Consider the following 16,852-nt stretch of genomic DNA (forward strand, 5'->3'; position numbering starts at 1 on the left):
GAGAGTTCAAAGAGGTGGAGAGGAAAATGTGCAAGCTTGAAAAGTAAAGTGGTGCAAGGCAAAGGGAAAGGTCACGAGAAAAGGAAGAAAGGTTAAGGGGGACGAAGGTGAAAAGGACAAGAAGGAGGAGTTGGCAGGAGGGGGGACAAAGATTGCGAGAACAGCCCGAATGCTAGAAAGGGCGGGGGGAGGCGTTCGGGGGAGGACGGGAGGAAGAGAATAAATATGAGGTTTGGGATACAGCTTAAGGAACCGAACTTAGGAAAGACAGATGAAGGGAGGGGAGAGAAAATGAGAGACTATCAAGGTAAGAAAGAAAGGAAAGAGGAAAGGGGAGAATGGACATGTGGACAGGAGAGCAGGAAGCAGGGAATGAAAGGGGCCTGGAAAGAAAGCAAGTCTTTTTCATCTGAGCCTTGCTTCCACACAGACACAATCAGAGCACCAATAGTCCAGACGCTGACAAGGGAAGACTCCCGCGGCCTAAGTCAAACAATGGAAATGCATTGCTTTCCTTTATCAAAGATGGTGAAAAGCTGTATCTGCTTCTAAGAGTATCCATTCAACTCAGAAGAAGAAGAGACAATTCAATGCAGCACAAAAGACATTCTTAAATATATGATTAACTGTCCAAATTCAGAAGTATTCTATAAGCAAACAGGGCAAAAAGAGATAAATAACATAAACCCTATTAGGAATAATATAAATATAATCAACAGCAATTTTGAACATTTTAATAGCAAAATATCATTCCAAAAAGAAAAAGTAAAAAATACAAGAAACATTTTCATTTTTACTTCCATTATACAGAAATTTTCTTCAAAAAAAAAATGTGTTAAGAGCTGAAAAAGTCCTTATAGTAACAATCTTACCTAGAGAGTTCTAATAAAATCAAAATGCCCTACCAACTAAGCCAAAAAACAACAACAACTTGGACTCACAAAACAAAGTATACACTGCAGCCTCTAATTACATAAGATTTAAATTTTTAAAAAAGCCACACTAATCCAGAGTCAGAAAATTGCGATCTTAGAGAGGTATCAGGGGGCCTGAGATTTTAAAGACATAAATTATACATATGGGTCCAATTTATGAAAATTCACTGAAAGTAATTAAGATCTGTATACTTTTTCTGTATACTTGAACTTCAATAAGAAAAATTTTTAAAAAGTCTTACCCATAAGAGAAAGCATCATTATCTCTCCATTTGGAAATAACAGAAGCTGCCAATCCAGCCAAAATGGCAGTGCTATCGAAAAACATGTGAAAAGAGTCGGAAATCAAGCCTAAACTGGAAAAGAACAAACACATTGATACATTATAATACAAATCAGCACAGGCATCCTTCTCTAAAACACACACGCTGTCCAAGGAAAAGCTCCACTGCTAATGAAACAGGGGTAAAAGCAAAATCTGTCTGCTGCTGGCAAAAGGTTGGAATCTATCTGCCACCATCCAATCACTACCAAAGGCCAGCTGCCACTGAGGGGGAGCAAAGAACCCGTGGCTGCTGGGGTTGGGCCGAAAACCCCCTCCTGTCCAGGATCTTAGGGAAAGAGCAGAAAACCTGCTCCAGAGTTCAAGGGCTTCCACCAGTACAGGGACACTGGGAAAGGGAGTGGGTGTTAGGAATGGTAGGTAAAAGAACATTTAGAATACCCTCCCGGACACCCAGCCAAACAAGCCTACCTAAAGCTGAGATACAGCAAAAGAGCCTAATACCCCACCTGCCTCAACTCCGAGCACTGAATAAAATAACAAGCCCATAGTGATCTCCTACTGGGAACAGAAGGAGGAAGAAGAGACTCCTTGAGGGAGGAGTGCGGAGTGGAGACCCAAAGCCCATTTGTAGGTCACCGGAGATCCCCTTGCACAGGGGTCTCAGGGAGGAGACAAGCCAGTCAGGGTGCAATGTAGCAACGATAAAAATTTATACAACTTTCCTCTAGTTCCTAAATGTTTCCTCCCCGCTCCCACTATCATGACACGAATTCTACCTTGCAAGTCTGGCTAGACCAGAGGATGTACACTGGTACAGATAGGAACTGGAAATACAGGGAATCCAGGGCGGATGATCCCTTCAGGACCAGTGGTGTGAGTGGCAATACTGGGAGGGTAGAGGGAGGGTGTGTTGGAAGGGAGAACCGATTACAAGAATCTACATGTGACCTCCTCCCTGGGGGACAGACAACAGAAAAGTGGGTGAAGGGAGATGTCGGACAGGGCAAGATATGACAAAACAATTTATAAATTATCAAGGGCTCATAAGGGAGGGGGGAGCTGGGAGGGAGGGGAAAAAATGAGGTCCTGATGCCAGGGGCTTAAGTGGAGAGCAAATGTTTTGAGAATGATGAGGGCAATGAATGTACAAAGGTGCTCTGCACAATTGATGTATGCATAGATTATGATAAGAGTTGTATGAGCCCCTAATAAAACAATTTAAAAAAAAAAAGAGAGACTCCTTTGTGGCCCAGGCATGCTGGACTTATTGAAAGTGGAGAGTGGAGCAAATGACATAAAGTTAAGCCCACCAGGAGTACAGATTCCATATTAAGTACAGTAGTCACAGTTCATCTTCAGACAAGAAGTTGAAGTCTGTGGCACACTGACAGTAACTAGCCACAATAAAACACAAAACTCACCCTGGCCAGATATATTAAAACCTCCATATTTATGCCCTAACAATGATAAAAAGGTATGGTCACCTCTGGACAGAAATAATATTAACCTCACTCTCTAATATTCTCGTACACACTATCATGTCCAGCACTCAATAAAAATTTGTAAGAGATATTAAAAAGATTGGGGGGGGGCAACTTTAAATCCTGATTTTTTACACAAAACTATTCAAGCCAAAACAAAACAGAACAATAACATTGAAATACTGAAATACAATATGCCATCAATCAGGATATCTATAAGCAGCTACAATACTTTTTTAAAATGAAGTCACCCATATAGGTTTGGTCAAGTTATTTCAACCAAGAATTTAAGTCCACTTAGTTGGAAAATAGTAGTCTCTTCAGTATATGCTACTGGGACAACTAGATCTCCATATGCAAACGAATGAAGTTGGACCTGTACCTTACACCATATTTGAGATGATCTATTGGCACAAAATGAATCAATGACCTAAGCATATGAACGATAGCACCAAACTCTTCTAACAAAACTTAATGTTTCGGGATCTAGCTTTTGACAATGAGTTCTTAATAAGAACCCCAAAGCATAAGTAACGAGCACAAAAATAGATAAATTGAGCTTCACCAAAATGTAAACCTTGAGTATCAAAGAACTTTATCAACAAAATGGAGGTCAATCTACAAATGGGAGAAAATCTTTGGAAAACATATATTCAGTAGGGGTTAAAGACTCAGAATTTTTTAAAAAAACTCCCTCAACTCAACCACAAAAAGGCAAATCTATGAAGAAACAGACAAGAGACTTTCACTAAAGAAGATATGAAATGACCAATAAATACATAAAATGAGGCTCAGCATCTTTAGTCTTTAGGGAAATACACATCAAAATCACAGATATGCCACTTCCCCCTAACAGGATGGCTAATACAGAAAAATGAAAAATAACAAGTGTTAGGGGGACCTACCCTGATGCAGCCCTGGGTGCTAGAGCAGCTGGAAGGAGACCCCTGCCCGCGCTGAGATGCTTACACGCTCACTGATTTGGCTTTCTTCCTGCAGTCGGCATCATTGAGTGTGTTTTGTGAGATTGAGGAGGATTTTGTAGATAGGTGTCGGACATATGGGCTAATGTTGTACTTGTGGGCTTGGACAGCACTGGGTTGGAATGCTTTCTTAATGTTCATTTACCCTTTATATAAAACTCTCTTATATACATGAGATTCTGTGGATCTGTTTCTGTAGTTTACCCAGACTAACACAGTGGTCCCTCATATAGATATAAAACTCTACTGTTAGATATACAATAGGGTATGTAAAAAAAATCCTGGAATGGTGCTGGGTAGAGCAGAGGTTTCATAGTATGAATGTTTCCCACTAGGGGAGCATCAAGCAACTCGCTCTGAGTTAGTGCACCCAGTGGCATCGCCTGGGAAGGTTCTCTCTGGTCACAGTGAATTTTTTAATGAAAGACAGCTCACCCAAACTTTGTTTTTTATAATGGCCAATTTAAGGAACAATATGCAGCAGTGAAATTTTGTCTCCTGCTTGGGAAAAATGCCACAGAAACTGTTGTGATGTTGAACACAGTGCTAGGGCAGTGCTAAGGGAAAAACTCAAGTTTATGAATAATGGATTTCTTGTTTCAAAAAAGGTGACAAGACAGGGAACTGCTTTTACCACCACTACAATGCACCTACTCACCCAGCCATTTCAGTGCACTAGTTTTCGGCAAAAACAGCATGCTTCTCTTGCCCCATGCACCTTATTCACCTGACCTTACTCTGTGTGATATTTTTATTGTTTATGGGAAAGAAGAGGGATATGAAAGGACAGCAGTTTGACTACATAGAAGAGGTGAAGAAAAAAACAAGGGAGGTGCTTTCTGCCTTCCAAACATGAGTTTGAAAAGCGTTTCCAAGAATGAAATCGCAGCTGTGACAAATATATTAAGTGTAATGGAGAGTACTTTGAAGGTGATAAAGTTGTGAAAACAAAAAATTAAATACGTAGCTTTAGGGGAGGGATTCCACGGGTTGTTGTTTTTTTAACCCCCTCATATACAGTTATTCAAACAGATATATGTATACCAGTGCTCACTGCAATATTATCCACAGTAGTCAAAAGGTAAAAACAACCCAAGTGTCCATCAAGAGATGAGTGGATAAAGAAAATGTGAAATATATATACAATGGGATATCATTCAGACATTAAAGAAATGGAAGATTTTATTGCCAGCAGATCAGAATGAAAGAAAATAAAGAAATTCAAGGAGGAATCATTATAAAGAAATGAGTAAGAAAAAAGATAAATATGTGGGTAAATGTAATTTTTTTCTCACTTTTAGTATCTTTAAGCGATAATTAAGAATAGCAAATAATAACAGGAATTAATGAACCTAAAGTTGTCTTAAACAAACAAAAAAAGCAACAAAATCAACCTCTTCTTGTAGACTGGCCAAGAAAAAAAGAAGACTTAATTTACTAAAATTAAAAACTAAAGAGACATTTTAATTGAAATACAAATGATTATAAAGAAATAATGCGAACACATGCATTGTCAACAAATCAGATAATTTCAGGTGAAGTGGAAAATTTCCTAATAATACACAAGCTCCAAAAACTGACTCAAAATTAAATGAACTAAAACCAAATTCATTGTCATCACGTTGATTTCAACTCTGAGGGGCTCTACAGAAGAGAATGAACTTGTCCTAGAAGATTTCCAAGTCTGTCATATATACGGAAGAGGGCTGTCATATCTTTCTGCCAGCGAGCAGCTGATGGGCTCGAACCACTGATTTTAGTAACCCGCGAATGGTTAGCCACTGTGCTACAGGGTGCCTTCAAAACTCAATAGACTGGTAATGAGCAAAGAGATTAAATTCAAAACTTTAAAACTTTAAACAAGAAAAAGCTCAAATACTTCACTGGTAAATTCTACCATTCTAAGAAAAATTAAAATTAATACCAATCGCTCAAAAATTCTTTAAAAAAAAAGAAGACACTTTGCAACTCGTATCTAAGACCAGTATTACAGTGATCCTAAAAACAAAAATGTCAAAAGAAAAGAAAACCACTGATCAATTATCTCTAGAATATATACTCAGAAGTCCTCAAATACTAGCGTATTGATTACACAACCCTTTTAATATATTCAAACCATTAACTTGTACGGTACATTAATTACATGCCAATAAAACTACTACAAAAAACTAGCACAAAAAAACCAACAATACTCATATAAAAAGGACTACACTCCACAATCAAGCAGAATTTGTTCCAAGAATTCAAGGTGCATTTAATATATAAAAATTAATATACCATGTCAATGAAATGAAGGGCAAAAATCAGGTGAATTCTCAATATACACACAAAATATTCGACAAAACTCAACATCCCTTCATAATAAAAACACAAACTTGGAGTACAGGGAACTTTCTCAATTTCATTTAAAAGTACCCAAATAAACAGCTACTTCACCTGGCATACTGAAAGCTTCTCTAAGATCATGTACAAATCACGGATGGCTGCCCTCACAACATGAATTCAACATTGAACTAGATGTTCTAGTTTGCACAATTAGGCAAGAACTGGGGACATGAAGAAAAGGCAGATAGAAACTTGGGGGGGGGGGGGGAGTGAATTCAACTCACAACTGCTAAAAGAGGGCAAAACTGCCCTTGTGAGTTTCAGACACTGTAGAATTAAGTCTTTACTGCTGGTGGTTTAGAACTACTGACCTCTGGGTTAGCAGCCCAATACATAACCACTACGACACCAGGGCTCAAACTCACTATAGTCAAGCCAATTCTGACTCACGGTGACCCTATATAGGGCTTCCAAAACTATAATATTGACTGGAGCACACAGGCTCACCTTTCTAAGGTGCAGATGGCGGCTTTAAATGAGTACCTTTGTGGATATCAGCACAAAGCCTAAGCCAGTGTCACTAGGGCTTCTTCACCAGAGAAGAGTACGTCTTATACCTAAATACTTCTGAGTTATCAAAAGAATAAAATCGACCCAGATACACACACAATGTAGGAAGACATATAAGGGAGCTCCAAAAGGTTCGTGGAAAAATACCATTATCTTTCCATTAACATTTGGAATCACCCTTCCCCCACCCTCCCATGCCTACACAGAGTAAACATTTCTAAGGCCAGCTATACCAGGGAATTGCTAGTACATGGGCTCTGAACTAAGATTTCTAGTATCCTGAACTGCGAGAAAAGAAATTTCTGTTCTTTAAAGCCACTCCTAGAATTCTGTTACAGCAGTCCTAGGTAACTCAAGCAAAATACAAGATCCATATACAAAAATCGATTATAGTATTTTAATACAGGAGTAATGGCCAATTAATAACGGAAATAAATTTCATTAACCATGACATTAAAAGTCAAGGTTTATTTAGGAGTAAAATTAGTAAAAGAAGCGTAAAACATACTCTGAAAACTATAAAATATAGCAAGTTCATAGAAAAATAGAACCAAAAGATAATGGAATTTTTCCATTGACGTTTGAAACCCTCTCATTTTACTGAAAAATATAACAGAATATATAGATACATGCAAACACATCTCAGGTTCATGGAGAAAGACAACACACCTACTCATTTACTATCTGGTTATCTAGCATTTCACATTTACAATGGCCAAAATCTACTATCTGCTATTTTGAACATTAACAACACGTATCTGGCAGCAATGAGCGCTGAGGTGTGAAGTGAGTAACTGGCTGTAATGATTAAGGTTATGTGCCAACTATGCCTGGCATTGAGAATCAGTTGTTTAACATTTAGGTGACAATGAAATTTGGCAGTGAAGTAATGATGTAACTTGGCAGTAATCCTTCATTTTGTGATTGTATATGGCTGTTCTCTGTGTGAGACCAGCCACCCCACAACCTAATGGGTCCAAGGGTCAGTTGTATAATTGAGAGGTACATTAAAGAGACATCAGACAAGATGAAGTATGCAAGGGCTCACCTCCCGAGCAGAGAGAGTAATGTAATCTCACGAGTTTATATAATCTCGGCACACAGGCCACAGCAAGCCCATACCTAACAGGAAGGGTTGTACAATAGCCATACCTGTAACAGGAGGGGGACAAGCTAGGGGTATACACGCAATAGGAAGGGGTTGTACTAGGGGCACACATGTGACAGGAAGGCACATATGTAACAAGATGAGCAGATTTTAGATTAAGATGGCCCTCTAACCGTGATTGTCTCTGAGCTGGCTTGAGCTTAGATGTCTTTAAGCTCTCTTCCAGGGGAGCAATCCATTCGGGAGTGGGTCCTACTTAGGGTGGAGCAGACAATAGGGTCTGGTTGCCTTCGAGGGCTGACAACCTTCAAGCCAGTTATCTTCAAGCAGCTGACCTTCAAGTGCAGTCGGTGATCACATGTTTCTAAAAGCACCTTAAAAGCTAGTTTTGAGAATGATGAGGGCAACAAATGTACCAATGTGCTGGACACAATGGGCGTATGTATGTGTTGTGATAAGAATTCTATGAGCCCCCAATAAAATGACTTTTTTAATTGGCATTATTATGGTGGGGACACAGTGGGGAATAACTTTTACGTAAGAGAATGTAAGTGGGATGCATCTCCAACCCATGATGGTTAAGGTTCCCTCCACGGGAGCCTTGGCCTCCCAGGCTCCGGCTTAATGTATGAATGTTGAGAGTTTGTCCACATACACACTCTTATTGGTTTTCAGTTTCCCACAATTCTCTATTTCATTTAACACTGATTTTACATTGACTACCTGGCCTGTAGAACTTGACCATGTCACTAAGTGAGGACTGAGTATATTGTTAAGATGGCACCACGTCCCAAGTTGGTCTACATAGTCAGCACAATGCTGAAATCTCCACTGCTAGCTTTGGAGAAATACAGACAGACCCACAATTTCATGTGGAAATATAAAAGTCTCCAAATTGGCAAAACACCTTTGAAAAGCAACAGTGAAGTTGAAAATCTCACATTTACCACCTTCAAAAAAATCTTCCAAGTTGCATTCATCAAGACAATCTGGTAGTAGCAAAAGCACAGGCATGTTATCAGTGACACAGAACTGACATAAACCCTGACATTTATAGGCAAATTCTTTCAACAACAATCCCACAGTAATTCAATAGATAGTGCCAGATAATCACATGCAAAAAATTATTTGGACCCCTGCCTCATATCATACATAAAAAAAATTCAAGGTAGGTCACAGACCTAAAGATACAAGCTAAAACTATGAAACGTTGACAGGAAAACAGTAAGTACTCGTGTAAAAGAATAAGTATTCACGACCTTTGACTGACACCAAAATCTCCACCAAAATATGCAAAATTTTGACATCAGTATTTTAAAACAATTGACAATATGTTCTTTTATCCATCCACCTTGCCTTAACTTTACGAAATTGAAAAGTCAATTTGAATAGCTACAGTAACCGGCATATTTAATATAATTTTTCTTCCTCACTTTGCATGATTCTTAATGCTTCTGTTTCTTAAACTTTCCATTATATGTATGACTCTTATATGAGTCAATTTTACGCCAGGTATTTATTCTAAATAAATATAAATCCTGACTTGTTACATATACAAATATTTGTAAAATACTATTTTGTTTAACAAATGTACTTTACATACATTCTGTGGACACCAAACACTGCCGTAAAAGGAAAAATATACAGTTTAGCTATAACATATTTGTTCCAAATGAAATGGAATACAGAAAGATAGACTTTTTAGGTCTGAACTTAAATGGACTAGTATTGTCCATTTTGGTTTAGAAAATTACATGGTTTACCATTAAGAGAATGACACAACCAAGAGGAATGGTGTCGAATTCATGGTCAAAACAGATATTTCAAGTGCATTACTGTGTGTGACAGGATAGTATCTACCCACAGACAAGAAAATTCTATCAATACACCTACATTATTCAAATTTACACACCAACCACCAAAGCTAGTGATTCAAAAACTGAAGCATTTTATCAGTATCTTCAGTCAAAAATTGAACAAACATGCATTCAAGAGGCACTGATAATTATTAGTGATTGGCATGCAAAAGTTGGCCTTGGTAACAGAATTGAAGCTGGAGATCACATAATAGAACTTTGCAAGGCCAAGGGCTTCTTCGTCACAAATACCTTTTTCCAACAACACAAATGGTGACTGTACACGTGAACTTGGCCAGATGGAACACACAGAAATAAAATGACTGTATCTATAAGAAGAAATCATTAAGAAGTATCAGTAAGTAAAATGAGGCCAGGGGCTAACAATGGACAGACCATCAATTGTTCATATGTAAGTTCAGGTTGAAGTTGAAGAGAATTGAAAGCACTCCACCAGAGCCAAAATATGAACTAGAGCATATCCCCCCAATTTCAAGAACATAATCGAGAACAGATTTGAAGCATTAAACACCAAATACAGAAGACCTATGGATGACATCAAGAACTTTATACATGAAGAACGCAAAAGGTCATTGAAAAGATGGGGAAGAAAGACAAGATCAAAGTGGATGGCAGAATAGACTCAGACTTGCTCATAATCGTAGAGTAGGTAGGGCAAATGGAAAAAATGACAAAGTCAAGAACTCACTCAGCATATTTTAAGTTGAAAGAACTTCAGAAAAAATCCAAGCCTCGAGTTGCACTAATGAAAGATTTCATGGGCAAAATATTGAATGATGCACTGAAAGAAGATAGAAAGAATATAGTCACTGTACTAATAAAAACTGGTAAACATTCCACCCTTTCAAGAGGTAGCATATGAGCAAGCAATAGTTAGGGAAGAAGGTCAAGTTGCACAGAAAGCATTAGCCAAAATCAAGGTTCCAGGAACTGATGGAATACCAACTGAAATGTTTCAACCAGTTGATGAAACACTGGAAGCAGTTATTAGTCTATGCCATGAAGTCTGCAGACAGCTACTTAGCCAGCTGACTGAAAGAGAGCCATATTTGTACCTATTCCAAAGAAAGGTGACCCAACATCATGCTCAAGTTATAGAACAATATTACTAATATCACATGCAAGCAAAGTTTTGCTGCAGATCAACCAACAACAGGTGCAGCAGTACATGGACAGCAAGCTGCCAGAAGTTTAAGTCGAATTCAGAAGAGGGTGTGGAAGGAGGATCATTGTTGATGTCAGATGGATCTTGGCTGAAAGCAGAGAATATCAGAAGGATGTTTACTTATGGTTAATTGACTATGCAAAGCATTCAACTGTGTGGATAACAACAAACTGTGGCTAACTGTGGGGTTCCAGAACATTTCATTGTGCAAACAGAACAAGGGAGTACTGCATGGTTTAAAGTCAGGAACGGTGAATGTCATGGTTCTATCCTCTCACCATACTTATTCAATCTGTATGAACAACAGTTAACAGACAATCAAAGTAAATACTCATGTACACAATTCTGCAATAACAGACAGGCATACACGCTGAAGAGATACGGGGAGGTACATGGGACAATACCCACAAGCATGTATCGGTTTTTGGAGTATTATTTCTACAGTATATATTTATATGTACTGCAAACATATCCATGGATAGATGGAGCATAGAGGGGACAAACTATAACTTATTAGCCATAAGCAAACACCTCAAGGAAATGAGTCACTGAGCTTGGGGTCTTAGGACCACACGGGTCATCTAGTTTAATTGGCACAGAATAGTTCACAATGCTCTACATGGTAGTGAGTCATGACGGCTTTAAAAGCTTATAAGCAGCCATCTAAGCATATATCAGTCTGCTGTAAAGAAGAAAATCTAATACACAAGGAAACAGTCCATGGGATACATAGACCAGGCAAACCATAGCCTCCACTACTCAAGAGAAAAGAACAAGTTGATGGTGCCCAGTTACACTACCAACTATTCTGATCAGGCCACAGATGATCTTGCAAAGGACGAGTGAATAATGTAGAAAAAAATTTAATTGGAAAAAAAAAAAGGCTTACTGTTTTGATAGAGAATGATGGAGCCCTGAGGCTGTGGTCCTTAGTTACCCTTCAAATCTAGAACTAAACCCACCCCTGGGGAATCCTATTTCAAACAGACAGGCCTATAAAATGAGCGATCATATGAATGGAGTGTGCCCCTGAGATGTAGTCAGTTAATATGGCTATTCTAGCTATAGTTCCTTCTAATCTCTGTCTGTGGCTGAAATCCCATTTTGGAGGGGATTCTCTGCTATGTTAATAGGCTGGATTAAGTAGAGTAGTAGGGTGTGAACCTACTCTAGTAGAGGGTGTTAACCAAGGCATGACCCTTGTTTCCTTGGGGGTAGGGTGTGATTAAAGACAAAAACCACTCCTCCAAGAAAGCCATGCTCTATGTTTAACAGCCATCTCAGAAACACACAGAAACCCCAGGACCATCAAAAGGAGGTTGCCAGCGGAACCTACTAACAATCTGTTTGAAGTGGCAGAGGCTGAGACTAGTGGCATCGAGGTTGAGTCACGGAGACCGTGGGACAGAATAGATGAGCAGTGCCAAGGCTCTGAGACTGTGAGGCAGAGCAGTGGGCCATTCCCAGCCGAGGCAGAGGTTAAACCCAAGGAACTTTGTGGATGAGAGGTTGGGGACCAGGGAAAAGTTTGGCATAGGCTAGAAGCGCCATGTTATGTGTCAGAATTAACTCAATGGCAGATTAGTGTGTGCGAGATCTCAGCACTCTAGAAGAAAATACCACATAGAGTATTCCAACCATTTCTGTTCTAACTCCTAAGAATGAACGGAGTAGCTAAATGGTCTTTAGGCCCAACAGGAAGTCAGTATGTTGAGCATACTGTTGTCGCTAGGTTCTGTAGAGTTGGTCCTATCTCATCGGGGCCTAGGGACAACAAAACACTGCCCAGTACTGTGCCATCCCCACAACTCTGCTGCTGAGCCCACTGTAAATCCACTAGGCATCTCCTGGACGGTCTGCTCTTCTGACTTTCTACTTTATCTTCTGGGGTCAATCTCTCCTGATAACATGTCCATAATACGTGAAACAAATGCTCTCTCCATCATCCCTTGTAAGGAACATTCTGATTGTATTTACTCCAAGACAGATTTATTTGTTCTTCTGGCATTCTACCAGAACAAACAAGAAACAACTAAACTGACTGCCATCTAGTCAATTCCAACTAATAGCGACCCTGTGGAACAGCGTAGAACTACCCCTGAAGTTTCCAAGACTGTCACTCTTTATGAGAAGAGAAAGCCTCATCTTTCTCCTGCTGAGCAGCTGGTGGTTTCGAACTGCTGACTTTACAGTTGGCAGCCCCACGTGTAACCACTATGCCATCAGGGTCCAGCATTTTCAATATTCTTTGCCAATACCATTAATACAAATGTATAATTCTCCTGAAATATTCTTGACCCACTGTCCAACTTTCACATGCATATAAAGTGACTGGAACTACCCTGGCTTGGGTCAAGAGCAGTTCACCTTAAAAGTGGTGTCCTTGCTTTACAGCACTTTAAAAGGGTCCTGTGCAGCATATTTGCCAAATGCAGTATGTTGTTTGATTTCTTGATTGTTGCTTCCATGAGCATTGATTGTGGATCCAAACATAAAAGACATGCTTAAGAACTTCAATCTCTTCTCTGTTTACCACAATGAGGCCAACTGGTACACGTGTGAAGATAGGAGATTTCTTAGTTTCAGGTCTGTGAAGGCTACTTTTATTAATTTTCACCAATAAGTCCTTCGAGTCCTCCTTGCTTTCCACAAGCAAGTTTAATACAGGTAGCTCATGTTTAATATAAGATGAATTTAATGCATACATTATTTCTTCAATCTTTTATTCAACAAAATATGCATCAAGCACCTACTATGGGCGATGTAGAAGCCCAGATAGTACAGTGGTCAAGCACTGGGCCACTAACTGAAAGGCCACCAGTCCAAACCCACCAGGTGCTCTTCTAATGAAAAGTGCAGCTGTCTGCTTCGGTAAAGGTTACAGCCTTGGAAACAACTGTGAGGCAACTATGCTCTGCCCTATAGGGTCGTTATGAGTTGGAGGAGACTTAATGACATGTGTTTGGATTTCTACTATGTACTGGGTGCTAAGATTGAAACTTCAACAGAGCTTACATTCCAATGGAAAGGTAAAACGTAGCGGCTATTTCACAGGAGGCAAATACATAAATTGCTTAGCTGTTTGTCCTCTGATAGTGCATTCTTTCTCTCAAATATAGAATTAAAATAAAGCTCTTCCTTTAAAATTATGGCTCCGAAGGACTTTCATGTTACAACTAAATCAGCTACTTAAAGGTGTTTAATCCATTTTTAATCTCATAGTGGGGAAAAATGGACCTTTCTGGTTTTTCGTATCTTGGAACTTAATTTTTACACAATACAAATTAACACAGAAATGGCTGTAAAGAATTGGTTTGGGGGAGAAGTTTACTAAAGAAACTTGTCCAGGCTATTTCTAAATCTGCCAAGCTATCAGTGGAGTACATACCTGTTATCACAGCCAAATAATAACCAATTACCTCATCTTGGAAGGCCCCAAATGTTTAATAAAACTCTAAATACTATGCAATGAACTAGAAAGTATACAGCTAACTTTCCATGAAAAAGGTCATTTGGCATTTGAAACATGAATCCCTTGAATAGATTTCACAGGGTTATTTATGCAGTGGAAGGCCACAATGAAACAGGTATTGCAATATCAAGTAATTGCAGCAAAACGTGCAACTACAAGCCAAGATCAGTAGCCCCTCTTCCCCCTACTACAATTGAGTTGATTCCATTTTATAGCGACCCTATATATGATTTCTGGGGCCGTAAATCTTTATGAGAGTCTACAGCCACATCTTTCTCCAAAGGAGCAGCTGATGAGCTGAAGATCTGTCCTGGTGGTTACCAGCCCAACACTTCTCAGACAGTGCAGCCATGGCTCCTTCTAATGGTGTCTGAAATTATGGCATAATTTTGGAGGTAAAAAATTACAGGTATTGTTTTTAACATGTAAGATAGATGGAAGGGTATTAACCTTACATGATTAAAAAATAACCTATAATGGAGTATCCTTCAGATATACACATCTGATTTCCTAGGGACTCAAAATATTTAAGTCATGTAAGAGGGGCTTCCAAAAGTTCATGGGAAAATTCCATTGTCTTTTAATTCCATTACTCCATGAACTTGTGGAAGCTCCTTAAGATTAAGATCTCACAAGGAGGTTTACAGTTTTTAAGTGTCTTTTACACCCATACAAAACTAGACCAACAGCCCCCATAATCTGTTGACAGTGGGTTTTTAAAAATTGAATTCACAGGTGAATAAGACTGAATTTCATATGAAAATATATATTAACAAAAACTCATGCTATTATCTAATTACTGTTCAATCTCATTAGAGCTAAAGATGCAGCATGGCAATTCTCTCTGAAACACATACCGTAAAGGACAGAGGCTGAATCTAATCAATAGAAAATAAGCGAAACACAGTTGAGGTCAGAAACCTATTTTGGGGAATCCCTGAGGTTTTTATCAGATCCTTAAACCGGAAAGACAAACCAGTACACCAAGGCAGGGCTGTGTGAATCTATTAGTTGAACAATCTCGTATACCTGAAGTTATTCAATAGCAGATACTTAAATAATGGTACTTCATTTTCATAAAGATACAAGATACACACTTGATTTACCTCTTCCCAGAGCGCTTTCAAAAAAGTTCCAAAGCTGACACCAAGCACCATCAACTCAAAAGATGTAAGCTGCTAGAAAGCCACATGGAATGTTCTATTACAGTCAACGCCAGAGTTAAGATCATGGGGCAGTTTCAACACTAAAGAGAGTAGTGAGTCACACACACTTCACAAGACATCCTTTTAGAAACACCTTCCCCATTTTAAGACCTAACGGCATATTAAGACCAAAAGGGAAAAAAAACCTTCAGCTATTAACTTGAAGAATCTCAAAGGTCAGCTCCAGATGCCACTCCCTCACGTTTACAAAAGGTGGGGCAAGGGCAAGTTTCTCCCAATTTCAAGTGGGCAAAGCTAAGGCATGCAAGGTTTGAGATGAGACTGACAAATGGTGAGGCACGCCTGTCACTCTTATCTGACAGGGGCTACTGTACAATTGGCCCAGATCTTAAGGGATGTAGCCCTGCCAGACTGCTGTGGTGACAGCGATTCAGCAGCAGAAGTGTTAGCACAGGTATGATCTTCACAGGCTCCTGAAAAGGTGCTACGTGGCACTAAGCAAGCCGTGCTTCGTTCCCCCAGCTCCGCTTCCGCCCCAAACATTTTCCCTTTGCCTTACCAGTTGCTCCAGATGCCGTAGAGCAGTTCCACAAAAGCGAAAGAGAGATTCAGGCACAGGAAGAAAAACAGGTTCCGAGACGTCTTGTCCGACAGGATAGACCTGGGCATGACATAAGTGATGAAGATCCGGGACAGTCAGAGAAGCCACGACCTCTTTTCCATTTCCCCAAACCATAGCTCCCTTCCCCTCGCAGGGGGAGAGTGGGGAGTGGTCCTTGATGCCCCCTCCCTAACCTCGCGCCACCCTTCAGCCTGGGCCTTCTTCCCCACTGCCCGACACCCCCTTCCCGCAAACACCGCACCCCGCACCTAAACCAGCCCGAGATCTTGCCGAACAGATTGAACTTGGATGGTTTGTATTCATCATCCTTGATGGACAGGGGTAACATCGTCTCTGCCCGGCGTAAGGGCCGGGTCTACTCCCCTGTAGAAGTGGCTCCGTGTGGTGGTGACAGTGACAGTGGTGGCGGCTCGGACGGGAATTCCCAGAGCTCGTCCCGGCCGCGCGCCGCTTCCAGACAGACACACACCCAGGAACTAGCTGACTTCCGGCTCGGACCGCGCAACGCGCCCTGGGACGGGAAAGGAGGGAGGCGGGGCCTCAGGACGGGGACGGCGGCTGTGGGCGGTGCCGACGGCTGGGGGCGGAACCGGTGGCTGGGGGCGGGGCCGGCGGCCGAGCTGGGAAAGATGCAGCTCCAAGACAGGACTATGGCCCGGCCGAGTAGGGAGATCTAAGGAGTTAACTCGGGTTTCTGAGAAGTTGACCCAGAATGGGGTCCCAGCACCTGGCCTCTGGGAGGAAATTCGAGGTGACGGACCCGTACACTGAACTGGCTTGGTGGTTGCGACACGCTCACGCCCACCCTGACCACTAAGGTTCCCGGATGCACTGGCATCCAAGGCATGTCCTTTGCCAATCC

The 16,852-nt window shown here is 40.5% G+C and overlaps 1 protein-coding gene across 1 annotated transcript in view; it reads right to left on the minus strand.

Annotated features, from left to right (window-relative positions):
- The window catches only part of SLC30A7 (solute carrier family 30 member 7), an 85,400-nt gene extending 68,941 nt beyond the window's left edge, over nucleotides 1–16,459 (minus strand). The window contains exons 1-3 of the mRNA XM_004699225.2: nucleotides 16,239–16,459; nucleotides 15,928–16,029; nucleotides 1,178–1,291 (exon numbers count right to left, since the gene is read on the minus strand). Of these exons, the coding sequence (XP_004699282.1) occupies nucleotides 1,178–1,291; nucleotides 15,928–16,029; nucleotides 16,239–16,318 (296 nt within the window). The 5' untranslated portion in view covers nucleotides 16,319–16,459. The remainder of the gene's footprint in view (nucleotides 1–1,177; nucleotides 1,292–15,927; nucleotides 16,030–16,238) is intronic.
- Between the last annotated feature and the right edge of the window lie 393 nt (nucleotides 16,460–16,852).

Source organism: Echinops telfairi, unplaced genomic scaffold (assembly GCF_000313985.2).
Source record: "Echinops telfairi isolate 266 unplaced genomic scaffold, ASM31398v2 ScPeMD7_443;HRSCAF=831, whole genome shotgun sequence".
Taxonomy (NCBI): Eukaryota; Metazoa; Chordata; class Mammalia; order Afrosoricida; family Tenrecidae; genus Echinops; species Echinops telfairi.